The sequence below is a fragment of the Bufo bufo genome, chromosome 4 (assembly GCF_905171765.1).
Source record: "Bufo bufo chromosome 4, aBufBuf1.1, whole genome shotgun sequence".
Classification (NCBI taxonomy): Eukaryota; Metazoa; Chordata; class Amphibia; order Anura; family Bufonidae; genus Bufo; species Bufo bufo.
The window spans coordinates 335103190-335127838 of record NC_053392.1 but is presented as its reverse complement, the minus strand read 5'-3'; the positions used below and the strand labels follow the sequence as shown (position 1 = coordinate 335127838).

The 24649-nt window shown below is 42.1% G+C and overlaps 1 protein-coding gene across 2 annotated transcripts in view; it reads right to left on the bottom strand.

The window, feature by feature from the left end:
* AFG1L (AFG1 like ATPase) overlaps positions 1–24649 on the bottom strand; it is a 112650-nt gene that overhangs the window by 80395 nt on the left and 7606 nt on the right. For both annotated transcript variants that reach the window (XM_040428850.1, XM_040428851.1), the window contains exons 3-5: positions 7948–7999; positions 6886–6987; positions 4056–4186 (exon numbers count right to left, since the gene is read on the bottom strand). In XM_040428850.1, coding sequence (XP_040284784.1) covers positions 4056–4186; positions 6886–6987; positions 7948–7999 — 285 coding nt within the window. The remainder of the gene's footprint in view (positions 1–4055; positions 4187–6885; positions 6988–7947; positions 8000–24649) is intronic.

The following is a 24649-nucleotide window of genomic DNA, read 5'->3' as shown; positions in this document are numbered from 1 at the left end:
TTGAAGGTATATTTCATATATACGGTGAGGAACAGAAGTATTTGAACACCACGCGATTTTGCAAGTTCTCTCACTTAGAAATCATGGAAGGGCCTAAAATTCACATTTTAGGTGCATTCCCACTTTGAGAGACAGAATAAAAAAATAAAAATCAGGAAATCACAGTGTATGATTTTTTAAGAATTTATTTGTCTTGCACTGCTGAACATAAGTATTTGAACACCTGAGAAACAGCAAGAATTCTGGCTCTCAAAGACCTGTTACTGTGACTTTAAAAAGTCCATCTCTACTCCACTCAATCTAACTTAGTAGCACCTGTCTGAGCTCTTTAAAGACCCCTGTCCACCCCACAGTCAGTCAGACGCCAACTACTACCATGAGCAAGACAAAAGAGCTGACAAAAGACACCAGAGACAAAATTGTGGACCTTCACAAGGCTGGAAAGGGCTACGGGGCAATTGCCAAGCACTGATGGCTAGTTCGCATTGTTCGCCCGCGAACACATGCGGGCTGCCATCTTTTCTCACAAGTCCGGCGAGGCACAGGTAAGCCCTTACCTGTGTCGGGAGCCGGTCTGAAATCAAAAGCGGTCACCGGGAGCAGGCAGTTCCGAGAACAGCCGCCGGGGGCCTTCATCGGGCTGTTCTCAGAACTGTCTGCTCCCGCTGACCGCATTCGTTTCAGACCGGCTCGCGGCACAGGCACAGGTAGGGGCTTACCTGTGCCTCGCCGGACTAGTGAGAAAAGATGGCAGCCCGCATGTGTTCGCGGGCGAACAATGCGAACTGGCCATCACGGTTGCCAAACAGCTTGGTGAAAATAGATCAACTGTTGGAGCAATTGTTAGAAAATGGAAGAGGCTAAAGACGACTGTCAGTCTCCCTAGGACTGGGGCTCCATGCAAGATCTTACCTTGTGGGGTATCATTGATGATAAGAAAGGTGAGTAATCAGCCCAGAACTACAAGGGAGGAGCTGGTCAATGACATGAAGAGAGCTGGGACCACAGTTGCAAAGGTCACTGTAGGTAGAACACTACGCCATCATGGTTTCAAATCATGCATTGCACAGACGGTTCCCCTGCTCAAGTCATCACATGTCCAGGCCCGTCTAAAGTTTGCCAATGACCATCTGGAAGTTCCAGAGGAGACATGGGAGAAAGTCATGTGGTCAGATGAGACCAAAGTAGAACTTTTTGGTCTAAACTTCACGTGTTTGGAGGAAAAAGAAGGATGAGTTTGCATCCCAATAACACCTTCTCTACTGTGAAGCATGGGGGTGGTAACATCATGCTTTGGGGGTGCTTTTCTGCGAAGGAGACAGGACAACTACACTGTATTAAGGAGAGGATGAATGGGGTCATTTATTGTGAGATTTTGAGTAACAACCTCTTTCCCTCAGTCAGATCATTGAAGATGGGTCGTGGCTGGGTCTTCAAACATGACAACGACCCGAAGCACACAGCCAGGATAACCAAGGAGTGCCTCCGTAAGAAGCATATCAAGGTTCTGGAGTGGCCTAGCCAGTCTCCAGACCTAAATCCAATAGAACATCTTTGGAGGGAGCTGAAACTCAGTGTTGCTCAGCAACAACCCCGAAGCCTGACAGATCTAGGGGAGATCTGTGTGGAAGAGTGGGCCAAAATCTCTGTTGTAGTGTGTGCAAACCTGGTCAAGAACTGTCTACAGGAAACGTTTGACCTCTGTAATTGCAAACAAAGGCTTTTGTACCAAATATTAACACTGATTTTCTCAGGTGTCCGAATACTTATGTTCAGCAGTGCAAGACAAATCATTTCTTTAAAAATCATACAATGTGACTTCCTGATTTTTTTTTTAAATTCTGTCTCTCAGAGTGGGAATGCACCTACAAGGTGAATTTCAGACCCCTCCAAGTGGGAGAACTTGCAAAATCGCAAGGTGTTCAAATACTTCTGTTCCTCACTGTATATGAACTAAATAATGTCAGTTAGAACTCCTCATGGAAGAATGTGGTGTAGTAGATCTAGCAGCATATAAATCGATATTTAGAGCTATGACTTTATCTTATTTGTCAAAGGGGTTTGCCTGGCTGGTATCTTACAGTATATTTAAAAGGGTCAGAATAGCATAAACACAAGAGGTAATAATCACCTCATCGATTCACCACTACCCCCCTATTTGGATACTTCCACGGTCCCCTCTGGTCTCTAATTCCTGGTCATTTTCAACACACAGGAAATAACCCCTAAGCCAATCACTGGTCGCAGTGATTGGTTGTGTGGACATTTCTGGCGTGCCTAAAGAGAATAAGAAATAGAGACCAATGGGCACACAAGAACAATGGTAAATTAATGGGGGCTGATGAGGTAAGTATCATTTTTTTCTAAGATTTTTTCTTCTTAGATAATAAGAAATCAGGGAAATAATGTTGAAAACTAGTGATGACCTCCAAAATACATATAAATGGCTCTAATATCATCAAACATATTTTAGAATTTCACTATCTTAGTTAAAGGGTGTCTGTCAGCAGTTTTGACCATGGTAAACTGCTGACTGCAGTAAGTATAAGCCGGAGAGAGAAGGACAAATATACCTTTTGTGGAACCTATATTATCAGGAGTTGCATGAATATGACATTTTATTCTGCGACCTTTTGCTCCTTGAGTGCACTGGAGGCGGAGCTTCACTGTGAAGTGCTATACACATTGAGCTGCTTCACAAACATTCCACTGAGAGGAAGATACATCTGAGAGGCAGTTGTAACATCCAACCAGAAGACCACTAAAGCTGTCACCCACATCAGTGGATAGGGGCTGTGAAGAAGCTCAATGTAGAGTGCAGCGATAAAACTTCATATTCACACTACTCTTGACAATAAAAGCACAACAAAAGGTATGCTTGTCCTGCTCTCCCCAGCTCCCCCTTAGTGCGGTTAGCAATTTAACATAATTAAACTGCTGACAAACTCCCTTAAGGCTACTTTCACACTCACGTTTGGTGCGGATCCGTTACGGATCTGCACAAACGCATCCGTTCAGATAATACAACCGCATGCATCCGTTCAGAACGGATCCGTTTGTATTATCTGTAACATAGACAAAATGGATCCGTCTTGAACATCATTAAAAGTCAATGGGGGACGGATCCGTTTTCTATTGTGCCATATTGTGTCAGTGAAAATGGATCCGTCCCCATTGACTTACATTGTGTGTCAGGACGGATCCGTTTGGCTCAGTTTCGTCAGACGGACACCAAAAAACTGCAAGCAAGGTTTTGATGTCCGCCTTCAAAGCGGATCTCACAAACGGAAATCAAAATGCCAGTGTGAAAGTAGCCTAAATCAAATGTATAGATAATATACTATTTCCAACTCTAATATAATCAATTATGGTATACACTTTTTACATAAGATTATATGGTTGTATGGGGGGGAGGGGGTTTAATGCATTTTCTTTTTTGATAATGACTTGCGTAAGTTTTGTAATTTGTATATATATAAAAAAAAAAAAAGATTAACCAGTTTATAAAGGAGTAGCACTTAATGGGCTATTCAATGATTTTACCATTGCTGGCCTAGCCTCAGGACACGCCATCTGTATCTAAGTAGCAGGGGTCCAACCCTGTACCACCGCAGAGTAGCTCCAGTGATGGAAGTCAGCGCCAGTACTGCACAAATCCATCCAGTGTGTAGTAGACTGAACTGGTTACTGTAGTTCTACTCCTGTCCACTGCAATGGAAGTACTATTGCGGTAACCAGATCTTTCCACTACACAGTGAACAGAGCTGTGAAGTTCCAGTGGCTGAGCTACTGCAGAACAGATGGTTGGCGGGAGTGAGGAGTGTAGGACCCCTGCCAATCAGATATTGATGGCTTATAATGAGGATAGACCATCAATGGTCAAATCCTGGAACATCCTTTAACATAAATGTGTTTTATTTGTACTCTGATTTTAAAATTTTCTAGTGTCTAAGATCTTTATGTGAAGCTGGTGGCTGCATAGGAGGTCCCAAGAATATATTAGGCTGACGATCAACAGATTAAAAAACTACAGGCTTCAGTTTATTACCACTTACCTGAAACTCATCAAAGCAGAGAAGACAGGCTTCATCACTTATTTCTTCCGCTATTGGAGCAATGGGGTCATAGGTTTTAGCCATGAATCCCGCCTTTCTTTTCGGTAAGGTTTTTTTAAGCCTGTGTATTCCTAAACATATAAGGCAATAGTTTAATACACACTATACACTTTTTAGAAATAATTCTGAAGGTTAAAATAATCTCAAAACAAGAAAAATGGAATCACTAAATTAGAAAAAAATATGCTCTAGTTTAAAGGGGTTCTGCAGTTTGTTTAAACTGATGATCTATTCTTTGGATCCAACACCCGGGACCCCCGCCGATCAGCTGTTTGAGAAGGCAGCGGCACTCCAGGAGCGTCGCAGCCTTCTCACTGTTTACCGCTGGCCCAGTGACGTCACGACTAGTATCAACTGGCCTGGGCGGGGCTCAGCTCCATTCAAGTGAACAGAGCTTAGCCACGGAGCGCCGCTGCCTTCTCAAACAGCTGATCGGCGGGGGTCCCGGGTGTTGGACCCTCGCCGGTCAGATGCTGATGATCTATCCAAAGGATAGATCAGTTTAAACAAACTGCAGAACCCCTTTAAGTACCGTATGTTATAGGCAAGGGGGGTTATAGAAGAGATAATGAGCAATCTTCTACATTCATAAAATGACAAAACAAACCCCAATGGTTAATTCTGACTGATATCAGTATATTAGTACAAAGCGCATACTTTTTCTTTGAATATGGTTGTTGGTGGGAACTCATCTTTTGTGGGTAATGCAAGTACTTTGTGTATAGCTCTGTGTACGATTAAAATAACTAGTATCATTATCCTGTGAGCAGAAGACACTCCACTATAAATGCGTGTTCACTTTAAAGGCCTTGTTCACACATTGTGTATATTGCACAGTCTATGCCTAAATATGGAAAGGACCCGGATAGAAGCTCCACTCATATGCTTCGGAAAAAATCTGCATGGAGTAATGAGCATAATGCAAGTCTCATATTTTACATGTTCCTCATTGCCACAGATTTGGTGTTGAAAAGCTGCAGACTAGCACCACTAAACTGCCATGCAGCTAAGGCTACTTTCACACTAGCGTTTTGGCTTTCCATTTGTGAGATCTGTTCAGGGCTCTCACAAGCGGTCCAAAACGGATCAGTTTTGCCCTAATGTATTCTGAATGGAAAAGGATCCGCCCAGAATGCATCAGTTTGCCTCCAGTCTCCATTCCGCTCTGAAGGACGAACACCAAAATGCTGCCTGCAGCGTATTGCTGTCCGCCTGATGAAGCAGAGCCAAACAGATCCGTCCTGGCACACAATGTAAGTCAATAGGACGGATCCGTTTTCTCTGACACAATCTGGCACAATAGAAAACTGATCCGTCCCCCATTGACTTTCAATGGTGTTCAAGACGGATCCGTCATGACTATAGAAGACATAATACAACTGGATCCGTTCATCACGGAAGCATGTGGTTGAATTATGGTATTGGTAGCGTTTTTGCAGATCCATGACGGATCCGCAAAAAATGCTAATGTGAAAGTAGCCTAAGCAGGAACCACATGCCAATCCACAGAACACATTCCAGTTCCAGCAGCAGATTCCTGGCAGATCCCTACAATGTAAATACAGCCCGGGAAGGGGCAGTAGCTAATCTCCCAGCAGAACCAAGGGTTGGTTGGGCATGCTGGGGTCCACAATGGCTAATCCTTCATTCCCTGAACATCTGCTGTTGTTAGAAGACCCCCCCATACACATTTGATCATTGACCAATCAGCAGGTTTAGCCAACATTTATTTGGTGAATATTATCAGCTATACACATTTGAGCAATACAAAACTACCAGTATCATGTTCACAGATACTTATTTGAAGCAGGACGGATCAATTTGTACATCTTAACTACCCAGTGAGACGAAAGCAAGTCCGACTTCTCTCGAGAAAATTTTGGAACAATAGACACATCCACTTTAAGGGAATGTGTCATCAAAGCACGAAAACATTTTTTTAAATTAGTTTGGTCATTATTTGGTGCTGTAATTGGAGGCTCATTCAGGCAAAACAAAATATCTGCATCGCATCAATGAAAAACATTACTCAGCCGCAGATCATGCCAAAGATTAATCATTGATATATCTTTTTAAACATTGGCTCTGTCATTCAAATCGCCCTATTTCATAGATCCACAATGATATTATACCCTTCCTTTTTAAGGTAATTTCCATTTTATTGTACAATACAATTGTCAGATTCAATATGTGACCCAAAAATGCTGGTGGTGTCTGGGATATATGCACAAGCATAATGATTAGATCTTATATTTATGTACAGAGGTCCCTGAAGTTACCCATACAGATCATCCCAACATAAGGGGGAAAAAAATAATGAAGATTTAAGAAAAATATACAGATATATAAAGCAAGTCCTTAAATCTAACAGTCTGAAAGAGGTGATGGAATATGTAAATCACTTTCTACGATGAGGACCGGAGCTTCTTCAGGGTTTCTACACAGTGTAACAGGAAAATAAAACAGAACTTTTCTCACCTGACTTCTAAAGGATGGAAGGCTATGGAAAGAATCATACTTGCCTGCTCACCACCTCTTTGGTCCTGCCGACTGACTCCCGCATGTCCATCTTCCAGCCGTGACTTTACTTCTGCCACGGCATGGGGACTGTCACCTGCTCTGCTGAAGCCAATGGCAGGCTTCAGTGGTGACGTGCCAAAAGGCAAGTATCATTTTTTCCATAGCAGAGGCAGGCTGTGGGCATCACTGAAAAGTTTTTTATTCCCTACAACACCTTCAAGCAGAAAAAAGTCAAACCAGGATTACTTACTTTCATGTACATCAAGCATAAATCCATGGAAGTGCACTCGCTTTTTCTGCTCAACTTCAACATGTGCAAAAAACATGTCCATTACCATGGTCTTGCCAGTACCTTAGTTAAGGATGAGAAATAAAAATGTATTTGCATTTTCACTGAATTGGTGAGAGTGATTAGCTATGATCCTACAAAGAAGCTTACCACCCTCCATTCACTTAGCGCTGCGCTCTCCATTCACTTCTATGGGAGTTCCGGAAATAGCCAAGGGCGCTCACTCATCTCATTTCGGGAACTCCCATAGAAGTGAATGGAGAGCATGCCATAAATGCGTGGTGAACACTCCTTTACTTTGGGGGTACTGTTCTAGAGATAGGTTACGGGTACCACCGAGGGACCTGCCCCTATCTGACATTGGTGGCATAATGCTAGGATATGCCACCAATGTGTGAGATGGACCGTCTCCTTTAAGAATGTAGTTCTCAAAACTGCTCATAGACAGCGTAAAGTGATTCAAGCCCCAATCTTGCATGTGGTTCCAACTGTGTCAGTGTACAGACATTACTCACAAAGTACAGCCAAATTCATTGTGGTAGGCCATCTAATCGTCTCTTTGCGATTACATTTTATGTCATGTTATTTTGCGGCAGTTTTCTGCGGTCTTCGGATCTGATAGAGCTACACACAGCACAGCATAGGTGCATACCAATTGTGTCTTATTGTTAAAGATAAATGAAGCACACGGCGAACACAACATGTGAATTCAGAAAATACTGTAGTGTAGAAATTCCAATATTTTTTTTTTCTGTGTGCTTTTTAATCTGGATGACTAGTATTTGAAAAAATGTATTTATTTTTTTCAAAAGAACAATTTGATCAACGATGATCTGTGTGAACTTGTGCTATTGCAACACTGAACGGTAAACTCATTCTTTATTTTCTTTATTTGGAACAGGATTATTTTCAAATCATTGTAAATTTCTGTTATAGCAGAACTAGTCATTTGCCTATTCACAAGATTTGAATTTATGACAATAATAAAAAAAATAAAAAAATAAAAAATAAATAAAAACTTACCAACATCTCCAAAGACATACAACCCTTTTTGCGGTTTCCGTTGAGTGAAAAGCTACAATGAGGGGGGGAAAAAAAGAAATTGTAAAATGCCGACACCTGCAATGTGTACACAGTTTATGTTGACATGGGTATGTTATTACACCAGGGTCGGAGTGACTAGGAGCCTTTGAAAGCTGGGTTCAGGCAGTGTTTAGCATTTTTGAATTATGCTGCCAAATATATACCTCTGTGTCACGTTCCTTCAAAGACTGTGTGCACGTGCACCTAGAATAATTGATGCTGTTCGAAGGCGAAAGGTGGTCACACCAAATATTGAAAACTGTTTCCTGGTATTTAAATGCAATCCCCAAACGTAAAGCCAGGTTGAACCTTGCTGCTGCCCACAACAGGCGCAGAAGAAAGCTGGTGATCTTGTTGGATCTTTGTCACTGGTGCTGTCACCAGCGTCTTTCTGAAGCTATTTAGGTAATGTCTGCCCATGATTCTTAAGGTCCCTTTACATGGCACAATTTAGCAGGCGACTGTCGGGAAGGAAGCGTTCCTTCCTGACTATCGCCTGCTGTTCAGTGGAGGAGACCACTGCATCGACATGCAGTGATCTCCTTCACAGTATGGGGAGGAGCGATCGCCAATGACATCACTCATCCTCATTCAAAATTATTGTTTGGCGGCACGATCTGCTGCCGGCAAACAATAATTCTGGTCCGCGTGAAAGAGCATATTACCCGATGAACGAGCATTTCACACATTCATCGGGTAATTTGCGGCACCTTTACCATGCCAGATAATGGCTAACAAGTATTCCTGTCAACACCTATTAGCGATTATCTTGCCAAATCTTGGCCGGTGTAAAGAAGCCTTTACAAAAAAAAAAAATATGGCAGTCATTCCTATAACTAAGGCCTCATGCACACGAACGTATTTTCTGTTTCCGTTCCGGTTTTTTTTGCGGACCGTATACGGAAACATTCATTTCAATGGGTCCACAAAAAAAAAGTTTCCGTATGTCCGTTCACCAAAAAGATAGAACATGTCCTATTATTGTCCGCATTACGGACAAGGATAGTACTTTTCTATTAGGGGCCAGCTATTCCGTTCCACAAAATACGGAATGCACACAGTAGTCATCCGTATTTTTTGTGGATCATTTTTTTGCGGACCGCAAAATACATACGGTCGTGTGCATGAAGCCTAAAGCAAATAAAGAGGAAAGCACCATGACTTCCAAAAAAGTTGGGATGATGGGTACTGGATGATCTGCTTATTTTTCCAGAGACATTCTTGTCCGTGCAATGTGTCTAGTGTAGCTACTCACTCCCATTCAATATAGACTTTGGCACCCCATAAATAATGCAGGTGAAACAATTATTATATTTTCAAGCCAAACACCGTGTGATATTTCAGTCAAGATGGCCTTTTTCAAACGCTACGGCTGTTGGTGGTATAGAGAAGAATGCAACTGGCGTTGAGAAGTGTGAGTTCACATACATTATTTACAGAGTGCTTAAAAGGGTTGTCCCACAAAAAATATTCTGCAGTTTTCAAACCAGCACTTGGATCTGAATAGCATGTAATTAAAATTTTGCATAGCCACTGAGTTATTCAATAAAGTGCATCTGTATTGCACCACCTGCTGTTTGTTTTTTCTTATTTCTCTGTCCTGCTCACTGAGGTGGACGCACATGCTCAGTTCCATCCTTCAACTGCATCCTGAGCTGTGATAGAGAGGAAGCTGCAGCAAAAAGAACATGCCCTGTAAGCTGCCAGCTTGATATAAATCTAGCAGAACAATTGGAACAATTAATGATCCATGTGACGTACAGGGCTGGTTCTAGCTTTGTTAGAAAGAGCCTGCCATGTACTATATGATGTCCGATTTTCATTTTTTCACATTAATCATGGGATAACCCAATGTAGGTCTCTCGATATATACTTGTCTGGATTAGGAATCCTACTTGAAGCACCCAACCTACTACAGAGTGCCATAAAACCTACTATACCATATCCAGTTAGGCTTATGGTACTATGCTGCAATACCAGACACGGCCTGGGAGAAGTGTGGTACTGGTTCTGGGGGAAAAAAGCAGACTAATGTTTCTAAGCCTAGACAACCTTTTTAACCTCAACAAATACAACAGAAAGTTTGATAAAATGTAATGCAGATCGTTTCCTACTCCCTGTACTCTGAATCACCAATTGACTGTCAAGTTTCTTTCTTTCATAATTGGTATTCTTAAGTAGTAATTCTTTCTTTAAGTGGTTTCCGCTCCTCATTTTGAGTCACTTCTGTTTGCTATAGCATACTGAAATCATGTCTTAATGATAATAACTGAAAAACAAAAGGCTGATCAGAATATAAAAACAATAGAATGACAACCACTACAATGCACCATAAGGGTCCTTGCTCGGATATTAATAAATCCTTCAAACTGAAAGCTTCATAGAAGATGCACTATACAAGATGATTCAAATTAAAAAGATTCCTCAGTGGGAACAGTACAATTGCCAAGTAAGATCACTTTAGTTTATTTGAAATCCGCACATATTAGGACAATAAAATGGCATTAATACACACACATCTGAGATTTGTCATTCTGGAAGTGGTCATTAAAATGTCTAAAGACCCCCTGTCAGCACAATCAACCCTATTAAAACAAGCATATAGCCTGGTAGGGTTGATTGTGCTGACAAAAATGATATACTCTGATTATGTATTTCTGAGGTCCCATTGCTGAGAAAAGCACATTTTAACTGATATGTAAATGAGCTCACTGGAGCACCGAAGGGCTGGTCAGAGCCCTCAGAGCACCAGTTAGTCCCATGTCTGCGGCTTTAGTCCCTCCCCTGGAATGACAGGGCTAAACATCTCATCTAGCCCTATCTTCTTGCACCAGTGCCTCCCAGTCTCTGCGCTTGCACAGTGGATCTCCTAAAGCTCTACAAGCAGCGTAGATTCCAACTGTGCAAGGGCCGAGACTGGGAGACACAGTGTATACGTGAAAAGACTGGGCTTGACACTCACTCAGACCCACTACACACACATGCTGAGACTGGGGGGGCATGGCGCAGGTGCAAGAAGACAAGGCTAGACAAGATGTTTAGTCCTGTCAATCCAGGGAGAATGGGGAGGGACTAAAGCTGTAGGGGTGTTACTAACCGATGCGCCAGCAAGTTTATTTACATATCAGTAAAAAGATGCTTTTCTAGGGAATGGGACCACAGAAATACATAATCAGGGTATCGTTTTTGAGAGGCTGAGACATCATTTTCTGAGCTCTTTGGATACTCAGGAAGCATGAGGACAAAAGCAGGAGTGATATTAGTGAGGCAAGTGTTACTTCTTCAGTTTATATATGCCATTCTGGACATATAAGAAATTACAGGCTTAAAAACTCCTATGAAGGTGTGAGTCAATTGTATTTAGTAATTCATTAATCAATTAAACTTTGGGCACACTTCTATAACTTCCCTCTGCACCTCTCATATACCCTAACATGAGTGCACCTAGATTTTCAAGCAAATTGCACCAAAAAGTGACAATTCAGCGGTTTAGAGGAAGTTTCTGCTCCTAGTCCAAAAAAGAGGTGTGGTTTAACGGAAAAGAAATGTGGCTTCACATGAAAGGGGTGTGGTCTAAGATGGCTGAAAAAATGTGTCTAAAAAAAAAAATGCAACCAATAGTTGGTATAAAGTTAGAGAAAAGTATCTAGCACAGCACAAAATTTATCATCCAGCCTGAACCGCTGTCTAAGTTTACTCTATCTACAGTAAATCTTCCCCATGATGTATGTAACAACTTTCATCGATGAGGTTTGATAACGGAGTAGTGATCTAGACTTCGCTGTAGTGCACGTCATACATGTTGATTTCGTCCTGACATCCATCACGTGAATTTAATAGTCATTTTTGTAACAAACCAAATTTTTGTAACTAACCTAACAGCCATCTTTCATAACGTTATATTTTAACCATATAAAAATAGAAGATAGCAGTTTGCAATGTAGAAAAGGAGGGACACCGTATATATAGATGCTTTATCCAATCAAAAAAAAAGAAAATAATCTGTCATGCTACAATATGCCAGATGTGAAATTATAAGTGCTTAGCAGACCTTCATTAAATGTGCAACATCTGTTTTACGCTGCAGCTGTAGACATTGTGTTGCTAATTTTGTGCCTTTTTTTAGGTGTTAGTTCCAAAAACACTATGATTTTCAAACTATTTTTGTTTCTGTGATTATAAGATATACTACACTGGGTTACAATTCATTTAGACCAAGCACATGGACAATTTTCTCCTGGACACCATATTTAAGAATGCCTCAAAACAGTAACACACTTAAATACATATTTAAGCTATGATAAATGATATTTCAGTATACACCTCAGGAATAGGAAATGTAAGTTTTCACAGTGTTTTGTTTAAATGAATATTCAAGCAAGAAAGGAGTAGAACTCGTCAAAACTTGAGACACAAAGAAGTAGGTTTTTCATGATCTAAAGTTTTATGCTTTAAAGGAGTTTTTGAATAAAGACCACCATTTTCAAGTCAATAGCGACCACGACATCTGAGCAGTTAGATACCATCCGTCATGCCATTTCTACACACCGGGCGCTGATGGGTTGCTATGGCAGTTCTATGCCAGTGGCCTACGGAAGTGCTATGTATGGAAGCCTTATAGAAATACAGACAGGCAGGAGGACTCACAGTGCATCACATAATGCCTTAAAAATGTCTGAATTAGTGATTTTATTCATCCTGCCACCTAAGCAAATTAATAAAAAGTGATCAAAATCTTGTATGTACCCAAAAGTGATAGCAATGTCATGGCAAGTCCTCACACAGCTCCATCAATTGAAAAATTTGCGCTGCTAAGGTAAAAGCAGTAGAGCCCCTGTGCTTGTGCCGCTACTCAGAGCAACGTTGCAGGTGCAAGACTGACAGGGTCAGGCAAGATGTCTGGTCCTGTCAATGAAAAGGGAATGGTGAGTCAATTAGTACAAATCAACTCGCTCATCTCTAAAGTGACCAAAATGTCATATGTACACCACAATGGAAAAGCTAAAGCTTTTCCCACAAAACACATGCCCTCACACAGCTCTGTCAAAATCAAGCTCCGGGAAAACCCATTTAACCAAGCGGCAGGGCATCACAACCTTGGTGCCCTACTGCAGACATGGCAGAGGGGGAGGTTCCTGCTCCAGCTAGTTACCTTACAGGCAAACACGGGATTTGTCAGGAGGAGGGCAGAAATGGCTCATCTCTTGGGACACAAAGAGGAGAGTTCCTTATATATTTCTCAGCTGTAGTTTAAGACAAAATTAGATCCAAGGAAAGGATAAGAATAAGAATAAGGGCAGCCAACACACTGAGATTATGCCGAGCCTGTCAACATTTTTTTAAAGGGGGCTCCAGCCGCAAGCCCTGGTTACGTTCTTGACTTTGCTGCAGTGTACCCACCAGCAATCTGTGACTCTTCTGGGAACTGGGCCTTGCGAAACCGACGAGGAAAATGGACACCTCCTTTCAGGGTTTAAGGCTGAAGTATGTAATAATCCTTAAACTCTGAACCCCAGTCCAGCAGGCGCCAAACTTGAGCATCCACTTATATGGCAAGAAATCTAAAATAAGTGTTCCAGTAAAGTAACTGGCCCGAAACAATTTTTTTTTACCTATCCATGGTATGCTGTGGGGTCCAACAGCTGGGACACCAAACATTATGATAGGCGATTAATGTTGTGTGTGGGCCAACCTCTTTAATGTGCTGAATTCCAACAAATTCTGACCTCCACAGCTCTTATGACCCTCTAGGACAGGGATGTCCAACCAGCTAAAACTACAACTCCCACCATGCCTTGATGTAGGCTGATAGCTGTAGGCATGCTGGGAGTTGTAGTTTTGCAACAGCTGGAGAGCCTCAGGTTGGCCATCCCAGCTCTAGGATTTTAAATGGAATATGTCGCCAGTACTTTTCTAAAAATACCTGTCAATCAGCAGATACACAAGCCCATGCATTGAATTGCATTGAGCAGTCTCCAGTCCACAGCATTGGAAAAAAGCAGTTCATCTTCCAGAGGCCCGAGTGAGCTGCAGCTCACCAATGTAAGAACATCACTGTTCAGGTCCCGCTGGAGATTCTCAATAGGGATTTTTTACATAAACGCCAAAAAGAGACAACAAACCCTCTAACGCTTCATTGACATATGCATCGGAAGCTCCATTAGGGGCCTCTGTTGCAGATCCTGTTAAAAATATGGGACAAAATAGCGCAGCTGGCTTAGCTATTTTGTCCGGTAAAATGTCGGATTTTCTAAGGGAAACCTGAAGGATCCTATTATAGTCGATGGGGTCTGAGAGATAGGGTTTTTTCCAGTGCTTGTATTATTTTCATTGTTCTTCTCCTATAACGAAGCAGAACAACGGAACTAATCAACTGTGATGTGAACGAAGCCTTAGAGGTGATAAACTAGGCATACAATATATGCATTTGATTATTTCTTGGATATCACCAGTAAAGATAATTTGTCTTTGGTCAGGAATAGAAGCCACAAACAATCATAAAATATTTTACTTATTCATAGAAGATTGGCAGAATTTATAGTTAAGCATCATGCAAATATCCAGTCATGATCAAAATCACAGGAAGAAAAATGCATGTGCATAATTTTGCTTAATGAAGAGGAAAAATATCTCCCATCTGAGGTCACTTTTTAAAAAGAATACAATAATGTTCTTTGTAAAGTAAATCAGTCATCCTGTGGAAAGTCTTTAGAAGATGATAACACTTTTTAAATAAGTGAACAAAATCTGACATAGGCCTCATGCACATGACCGTTGTTTTGGTCCGCATCCGAGCCGCAGTATTTGCGGCTTGGATGCGGACCCATCCACTTCAATGGGGCCGCAAAAGATGCGGACAGAACTCTGTGTGCTGTCCGCATCCGTTGCTCCGTTCCGTGGTCCGCCCAAAAAATATAACCTGTCCTATTCCTGTCCATTTTGCGGACAAGAATAGGCAGTTATAATAATGGCTGACTGTGCTGTTCCGCAAATTGCGTAACACACACGGATGCCATCAGTGTTTTGCGGATCCGCAAATTTGCGGACCGCAAAACACACAACGGTCGTGTACATGAGGCCATACACTGATGAGCAAAAGGGTAAAAAAAGGTTTGAATTTTTTACTTTCTGGCTCCATATCTCACCATCCACGACAGCTTCGACCATGAGACTACCATTATCTTATAGACAATCATCTTGGCTATCTCATACTTTAATTAGACTTGCAACTATTTAGCATATGATTAGTTATGTAGATTCTTGTCACATAACTGCATTGTTACTGTTTTGCTCCTGGTGGTGGAACAATCTTTTTCTTCTTGTATACTACAAATTACAACATGTTTTCACATTCTCTTATATCTCAGTGTGGTATTAGGTTCATTCCTAAGTGAAAGGTCACTGGTTTGAATCCAGGAGTAGCCATAAAGATTTCCCAAGAAAAGAGAAACAGCGTCATCCAGCTCATCGATAGCAGCATCTCGGCCAAGAAAATTGCATCATGTGAGTGCTATGACAGTTGGAAGAATACGAAATGAAGTCTGTCCATCCATTTTCAAAAACCATAAGGTGGACGTCCAGGCAAAATATTGAAGTCAACAAGTCGGCTCATCACAAGGTCGATCAGTTCTGGGGGAACAAACAATGAGATGAGACGAAAGTCACTAGACTGATAAGTGTAAATGGGTCTGGAAGAAACAAGGGAAAAGGGGGCTAATGGATTGAGAAATTTAAGAAACTGTCAAGTCCAATGGAGGAAGTCTGATGATATGGGGTTGTTTCATAGCTAAAGGCATTGGATACTTAACCAGGATAGATGGTGGTCTCAATGCTGAGCTATATGTGAGTATCCTACAAGACGAGCTACTTTGTACACTCGAGTACTATAGGTATGAAAAGGATGACATCGTGTTCCAGCAGGACAACGACCAGAAGCATACATAGAGATTGGCGAAGAAATGGTTCAAATGACAATGAAGTGGAGGTGCTGGATTGGCCCCCACAGTCGCCAGACCTAAACCCAATTTAACACTTGTGGGTAGAGTTGAAGAAAAAGCTGTATTCATACCCAAGTGAGTCGACCAGTATGCACAACATTGGGAACATGTAGAAAAGACCTGGGGACCGATTTTGGTTGCGCCATGTTTGAATCTGATTGAGAGCATACCCAGAAGGATTCAGGGAGTGTTAAAAGCCAAAAGGTGGATTAACCAAAATACTAATATAAAAATTAAAATGTAGAATTTCAGGAGCAAAACAGTAACAATGCAGTTACATCACAAGAATCTGCATAACTAATCATATGCCAAATAGTTGCAAGTCCAATTTATGTATAAGATAGCCAAGATGATTGTCTATAAAATGATGGTAGTCTCGCGTTCGAAGCTGTAGTGGATGGTGAGATATGGAGCCGGAAAGCCAAAAAGTTCAAAACATTGTTACGCTTTTGCTTGTCAGTTTATATACTCAACGTTTACACCTAACTGGTTATCCAATATTATTTATTTTTTTTAAAGAGGAGGCACGAAAGGTTCTAACAAAACAAAAAAAAATGCTGTATCAGCATTTGAAGGCTGCAGCCAATAAGTGGCCTCAGCGGTTGTGTATCATACTACATGTAAAACTGCTTGGCTTAAAGAACTCCTGCCATTTTAAGTCTACAGCCCCTACGCCCGTGGGTGGTCCAATTCTGCATTCATTTGCAAGTCCCTTCCATATGATCCGACAGAAAAATCCAAAAGGCCCATTTACACTCATTGATAAAATAAATAACGCACCTACCTGTAGATAGAAATGTTGTCTGGTTGCAAAACTCGGCATGCAGTTATGTCTCAGGCAGATATGTAAATGATGACAGACGTGACCTGATTAGACACTGGGTTACTTAGAGGTTACTTTTGGGTAGTGTACCTCTTGGTCAGAGATTGTTGTCTGCTACAATGCACTCTAAGACATTTTGCCCAGCTGACAGACTTTGAGAGGGTGAGCATCACTGGACTGAGAGAAGTCATTTTCGACAAATTTCCCTTTATTTAGGCTGGTTTGACCTAGGTGTTAGAAGGTGTTGGAAGCAATGGTTACATGAGGACATGCACACAAGGTCAACAGGCTACAGTTAGCCCAAACAGACCACCATTTGATTAGCCGACAAGCACAAGCAGCTCTCACAGTTTCACTGTCCACCATCCAGACACAGGTAGCCTCTTCATTACACAGCCCTGTCTCTGCCTGGACCATTTCTAGGAGCTTAGCTGAAAAAAAATTGGCGTCATAGCATCCATTATGTATCCTGCCATTGAACAGCTGATCAGCGGGGGTGCTGCCCCGCGGGGGTGCTGATCAGCGGAGACAGGCCATCATTCTTGGTAAACAGGATCATGGTGCTGCACTGATTTATATTCCTATACGTAGAAGAAACCTTGCATTTGTAACTTTATTCTTTAACAGTCCAGTAGCTTTTTTTTAGTATTTTTTTTTTTTTTTTTTTATGTAAGATTTCCTTTTCTTGGATCCATCATTATCTCCTTAAAGAATCAGGGACAAACGATTCTAGCCAGAATTTGCTGTATAATTATTTCCTTAAAAAGCCCTAGCATTATATCACTTTCCACAAGGAACACTTCTGTGTTAAAGTAGACCACTTCATCGTCTGAGAACATTTTCTTAAGAATTAAGCACTGAACTGCCCAAGCAATGTAAATTGCAGTGATTCTATCAAAATTCACTGAATGTAACTTTTTTTCCCCCCAGAGTGAATACTAAAAAAAAAAAAAAAAAACTCTCATAGAGGTTTTAGGATGAAAAGTTGGAGTACTGTAGCAGTATAAAAGACCCTATTTTACGAATATATAAATTAAAGGGGTTTTCCAGGCTTCTGATATTAATGACCTATCATCAGGATAGGTCATTAATATCTGATTGGGTCCAACACCCCCACATCACCACTGATCAGCTGCTCCCTGCAGCCTGGGGTAGGAAGCACAGCGGTGTTCAAAGAGTAGCGGCCGTGTTGGGTTACTGCCGCTCACCTCCCATTGAAATGAATAGGAGCTGAGCTGCAGTAACCCAGCACTGCACCCACAATTTGAACACCGCTGTGCTTCCTGGTCCATTTACAGCACTGGAGGATGCAGGGAAGAGCTAATCGAGAGGGTACTGGGTGTCATGCCCCAATGATTGAAAATTGATAATCTGTACTGAGAATAGGTCATCAATATCAGGAGCCTGGAAAACACCTTTAAAGGGGATGGACAATTTTTTTACATTTTGGCTTTGTTGTTTGCGGCACCTTTAAATGAGGTCATATAGTTGGTGCCATAGCTTCATCCACCCTTTCATTCTGCACCGCTCGATCCGGTCCTTCATTGTAGTGGGCACATGCAGGAGGAAGCATCCTGAGCATGCCCAATCTACGCCTGCTCCGCTTCTTCATATGTCTGACTGTGCAGACTCCCAGGTCAGGGTGATACCCAGTGTATGATTAACTTGGGTGCTTCATGACAAATTTGCCCGACAACAGATACAAGCCTACAATATTGAATAGCACAGGGCTGCTGGAACATGTAATGCAGTTTGCTCACACTGAAAGCTAACCTTACCTAGGCCAAGCTACCCTCTCTGACAGCAGGATGAAGTAGTAACAAGCCCACTGATTTCAGCTATCATCCTTTCCTGGTCTTTTTAGAAAACAGATGATCCCGGCACTCGATTTCTCCAGTATGCTTTTATTAACACATTGGTTGGTACGTAGGAGGCGTTTCTGCCTGTCCAGAGCCTTTGTCAACTATAGTAAAAATGCGTCCTATGTAACAACTGATGCCGTGCACCGCTACAAACCAGAGTGCTAACCAGATCTCCCATTTGTTATCAAACTGTTCCAGACATCCGCCAGATCTTTAACCCCTTGGACACCGGAGTTTTTTTTGCTTTTGCGGTTTAAATTTTCTTTCCTGTCATAACTTTTTTATTTTTGCGTTCACATAGCCGTATTAGGCCTCTTTCACACTTGCATTGTCCGGATCCGGCGTGTACTCCACTTGCCGGAATTACACTCCGGATCCAGAAAAACGCAAGTGTACTGAAAGCATTTGAAGACGGAACCGTCTTCAAAATGCTTTCAGTGTTACTATGGCAGCCAGGACGCTATTAAAGTCCTGGTTGCCATAGTAGAAGTGGGGAGCGGTATACTTACAGTCTGTGCTGCTCCCGGGGCGCTCCAGAATGACGTCAGAGCGCCCCATGCGCATGGATGACGTGTCCATGTGATCACGTGATCCATGCGCTTGGGGCGCCCTGACGTCACTCTGGAGCGCCCCGGGAGCCGCACGGACGGTAAGTATGCTGCTCCCCCGCTCCCCACTACACTTTACCATGGCTGCCAGGACTTTAGCGTCCCGGCAGCCATGGTAACCATTCAGAAAAAGCTAAACGTCGGATCCGGTAATGCGCCGAAACGACGCTTAGCTTAAGGCCGGATCCGGATCAATGCCTTTCAATGGGCATTAATTCCGGATCCGGCCTTGCGGCAAGTCTTCAGGATTTTTGGCCGGAGCAAAAAGCGCAGCACGCTGCGGTATTTTCTCCGGCCAAAAAACGTTCCGTTCCGGAACTGAAGACATCCTGATGCATCCTGAACAGATTTCACTCCATTCAGAATGCATTGGGATAATCCTGATCAGGATTCTTCCGGCATAGAGCCCCGATGACGGAACTCTATGCCGGAAGAAAAGAACGCAGGTGTGAAAGAGCCCTAAGGGCTTGTTTTTTTGCAGGACAAGTTAAACTTTCTAAATGCCACCATTTATTATTGCATAGGAAGTAAAAAAAAATAATAAAAATATCCAAATGGGGTGGAATTAGAAAAAAAATATTAAAAAATCTATTCCGCCTAAGTTTTTGTTTACGACGTTCACTATGCTGTAAAACGGAGTTGTGCTCTTCATTCTCCAGGTCAGTACCAATACCACATATGTATAGTTTTTCTTGCATTTTAATACAGAAAAAAAATTATAATTTTTTTTTCACACTGCCATATTCTGACCCTGATAACTTTTTTATAGTGATGTCTACTGAGCTGTGTAGAAGATAATTTTTTGTGAGACGATCTGTAGTTTTTATTGATACCATTTTAGAGTGTGTGTGACTTTTTGATCACATTTTATTAAAATCAGCAATTTTTTATATTTTTTCCGTTATGCCACTCGCCGTATGGGATAAATATTTTTATATTTTAATAGTATGGGCGATGCCAATGATGTTTATATTTTATTTTATTGTTTACCGTATATACTCGAGTATAAGACGAGTTTTTTGGCACATATTTTTGTGCTCAAAAAGCCCCCTCGTCTTATACTCGAGTCTAGGTCTGTATTATGGCAACTTACATTGCCATAATACAGACCATGACATGTTGGGGGCCGGAGAAGCTGTTACTTACCTTTACAGCTGCTCCGGTCAGCTCCGAGCACATCCGCGCGGCACCTCTGTTAAAGGGACACTGACAGGCCCAATAAGCATCCAGCCGTTCTGAAGCCCCGCCCAGCTCATCAATATTCACTTCGCTGGGCGGCGGCTACAACTCTCCCCGACTCAAGTGCCCGGCGCATGCGCATAAAGCAGAGGCTGCAGTGGCCTCTAAGACGCAGACTGTCTGTACGCAGGCGCGATGTGACCCCGGCCGGGCGCATGCGCTGAAGATTAGACGGAGGACGTGCCCAGAGGATTGAATTGGCCATGCGCAGGATCTTGAGTCGGGGAGAGTTGTAGCCGCCGCCCAGCGAAGTGAATATTGATGAGCTGGGCGGGGCTTCAGAACGGCAGTTGGGAGCGGCTGGCTGGGCGCATTTTGAGATGAAACGCCGCCCCTTGGGCAGATTGGAGACGAGACAAGCAGGTTATAAAACTTCATTTTACTGTATTTATAAGGTGGACAGGGGGGATACTTAGATGATTTTAATACACTTGATAAGACCTGTACTGTCATATATATACCTAAATATGCTTCTTGGCCCTGTCAGTGTCAGACTCCCATCAATCTGAGTCACCCTTTTGCAGATGTGTGTATATAATGTAGAGTGTGTGCATTATATACACATAATGAAATTTACCAGTAGCTGCTGCATTTCCCACCCTAGTCTTATACTCGAGTCAATAATTTTTCCCATTTTTTGGGGGTAAAATTAGGGGCCTCGGCTTATACGGTATGTATTTATTTTTTTATTCCAGTGAAAGGTGGATGATTTAAATTTCTATAATTTTTTTATTTTATATTTTTTTAACTTTTTTTTGTTGCCCCTCTAGGAGGCTACAATATGCAGTATTCAGATTTCTTACGGCTTATACTGTATTTCCATAGAACTACAGAATAAGCTCCAATTGCTGTTATCCTATGTTGGCCTGCCATCTGATGGCCAATATAAGAACCGCAGCTCTAATATGCTGGGTCTCTTCAGAGAGACTCAGCATATTACATATTAAAATGAATGACCAGCTTCCTCAATCGACGTATGGGGAGTCGGTCTTTTCACCTTTTAGATGCCGTGGTCGGTCTTGAGCAAGGCATCTAAATGCTTAAATGCCTGCGATCAGCATTATTGCCGGTTGCTGAAATGAGCTGTGGGCCCCTGCTATTTGAAACAGCAGAGACCTGCAGGCTATGGTGCTCACTGCACGCATGGGCGGGTGCCATGTTTGAAGACCCTCCCAGTGCCGTCCATGTACGGCGCTGGGGGCCGAAGGGTTAAAGGGGTTGTGTCACTTCAGCATATAGCATTATGCAGAGAAAGTTAATACAAACAACGTACTAATGTACTGTTATTATCCATATTGCTTCCATCGCTGGCTGATTTAATTTTTCTATCACATTATACACTGCTCATTTCCATGGTTACAACCACCCTGTAAACCAGCACCAGTGGTCGTGCTTGCACACTACAGGAAAAAGCACCGGCCTATGTCCGCTCCTGCAGTCTGGGCCACCAGAAAGGCCGGCACTTTTTCCTATAGTGTATAAGCACAACCACCGCTGCTGTATTACAGGGTGGTCGTAACCATGGAAACGAGCAATGTATAATGTGATGGAAAAATTAACCCAGCCAGAGATGGAGGCAATATGGACAATCACAATACATTAGTAAGTGCCTTGCATTAACTTTCTCTACATGATAAATGCCACATGCTGAAGTGACACAACCCCTTTAAAGATGGAATATTTTCTGGAGCTGAGTGGGCACCATAACTGCCAAGTGCCTGGTGTTTTACACAGCAGACATCTGGTGGCAGAGTCCGCTATCACGAGTTTTTAACCCTTCAGATGTCATGCTTCACTGTGACCACTCCACCTGAGCTGTCAATTACTGAGCGCGCTATGCTCCTGGTGACCGAATGGCTCTCTCACAATGAGATTGAGGGACCCGTTTGGTTTGTATAGCAGCCCTGGGCCATCTGAAGGCACCACAGCTTGCCTTAATGAGGTTTCTATCAAGCCCTGCCACAGACAGGGTTCGATAGGAACTCTCTGATTCTCTAATAGACTGCAATCTGAGGGAGAAGCGATCAGATAATCACGTTAAATTCCCCTAGGGGTACCAAAAATAAACGTAAAAAAATTAAAAGATTTTAAAAAACCGGACAAAAAAAAACAACAAAAAACACCATCACCATGGTAAAAGATCATGTGATGGACCATGTGATGAGCGCAGTGACGTCATCAAAGGTCCTATTCCTCAAAGAAAAAGACAGAAGAGATGCCGGCTGCGCGAACAAGTGGATTAAGGCGAGTTAAATTATTATAATTTTTTTTTAACCCCTCCAGCCCTATTGTACTATGCATTTTGTATTCACGTATAACCATGTTATAAGGGGAAATAATACAATCTACACAACCTTGAACAAAAACCCGAACTTCTGTGAAGAAGTTCGGGTCTGGGTACCACATTCAGTTTTTTATCACTCGCGTGCAAAACACATTGCACCCGCGCGATAAAAACTGAACAACCGAACGCAATCGCAGTCAAAACTGACTGCAATTGGGTACCTACTCGCGCGTGTTTGCCGCAACGCATCCGGACACACTCGTCTGCAAGGGGCCTAATACTTTATGGAGCGGGAGCTCCGTACAGATTAGAATGAGCTGAAGATATTACTTTGCTAAGTCTCGAGAGACTTTGTGTAATAACTTTGTCAATTAATTATTTCTGTTAAAAACCTTGATACCGAACTCGGGTTCGGTTCCAAGGTACCACTTGGAACCGAACCAGTTATTATTACACAAAGCCTCGCGAGACTTCGCAAAGTAATAACTCCAGACAGTATTACAACAAAGTTTATGTAAATAGACTTCGGATGAAGCATCCAAAGTTGATTCGATGATCTCTAGATGTAACTATAAAAAAAACTTATTGGAGTAAGAATATGGCAATGCAAAGAAAAATAATAATAAAAAAAATATATATATATATATTAAAAAAATTAATAAAGTATTTTAACACAAAGAAAATTATAAAAATGTGGTATTGCTGTAATCGTACTGACGTAATGAAGTACACTTCAGTTTAACTGCATAGGTAACACCGTAAAAACATAACCCATAAAACTATGGTGGAACTGCATTTTTTTCGAATTCCACCCATTTAGAATTTTGTATGCATCATATGCTCTGGTAGGGCAGGGAGTAAAAAAACTCAAGAAAAAACTGAAAATTGCTGCATCAAGAAGGGGTTAATGTGTAAAATGCAGTCATTTGTGTACTTACAGCTTATCTACTCCCTCCTGACCTCTGCACAGGTCACAGAGCATGCCTAGAAAACTCTCCCATTTAAGTCAATGGGCACCCTCCTGCCCATTGTGTCCATGGCCCATGTAGCTGGTCTCAACATATTTTAGGCCCAGTGGCCAGTGTGAAAATTGCAGGATTATATACAATGTAAAAAAAATCTCACGAAAAATTCAAAAAAATATATTTAACATAAAAATGTAATGCAAGTCATTTTCTGATGACACATTCCTTTTAAAGGCTGAGTTCACATAACTGTTCAGCCTTTCCGTTCTCCTGCTCCGTTTAGGAGCAGGAGAATGGAAAGGACGGATTCGGCACATAACTGAGTCGAATGGAGCCTAAGGACCCCATAGACTATAAAGGGGTCCGTTAGGTTTCCACTCAGAAGATTGTAGAGTGGAGACAAAAGTTGTGCACGCAGGACTTTTGTCTCCGCTTCAAAAATCTTCCTCTGAGCAGAAACATAACGGACCCCATTATAGTCTATAGCAGGCATGCTCAACCAGCGGCCCTCCAGCTGTTGTAAAACTACAACTCCCACAATTCCCTGCTGTAGGCTGATAGCTGTAGGCTGTTCGGGCATGCTGGGAGTTGTAGTTTTGCAACAGCTGAAGGGCCGCAGGTTGAGCATGCCTAGTCTATAGGGTCCGTAAGCTCCGCTCGGCTCAGTCATGTGCCGAATCCGTCATTTCCGTTCTCCTGCTTCTATAACGGAGCAGGAGAACGGAAAGGCTAAACGCTGATGTGAACTCAGCCTAACAGCTTATGGCTCCCTGTGTAAAGTGTTAAGTATACATTGTATATTTTGGCTTCTATTGGCACATTGACATTAGACTACAAATAATAGATATAAAAAAATACATTGAG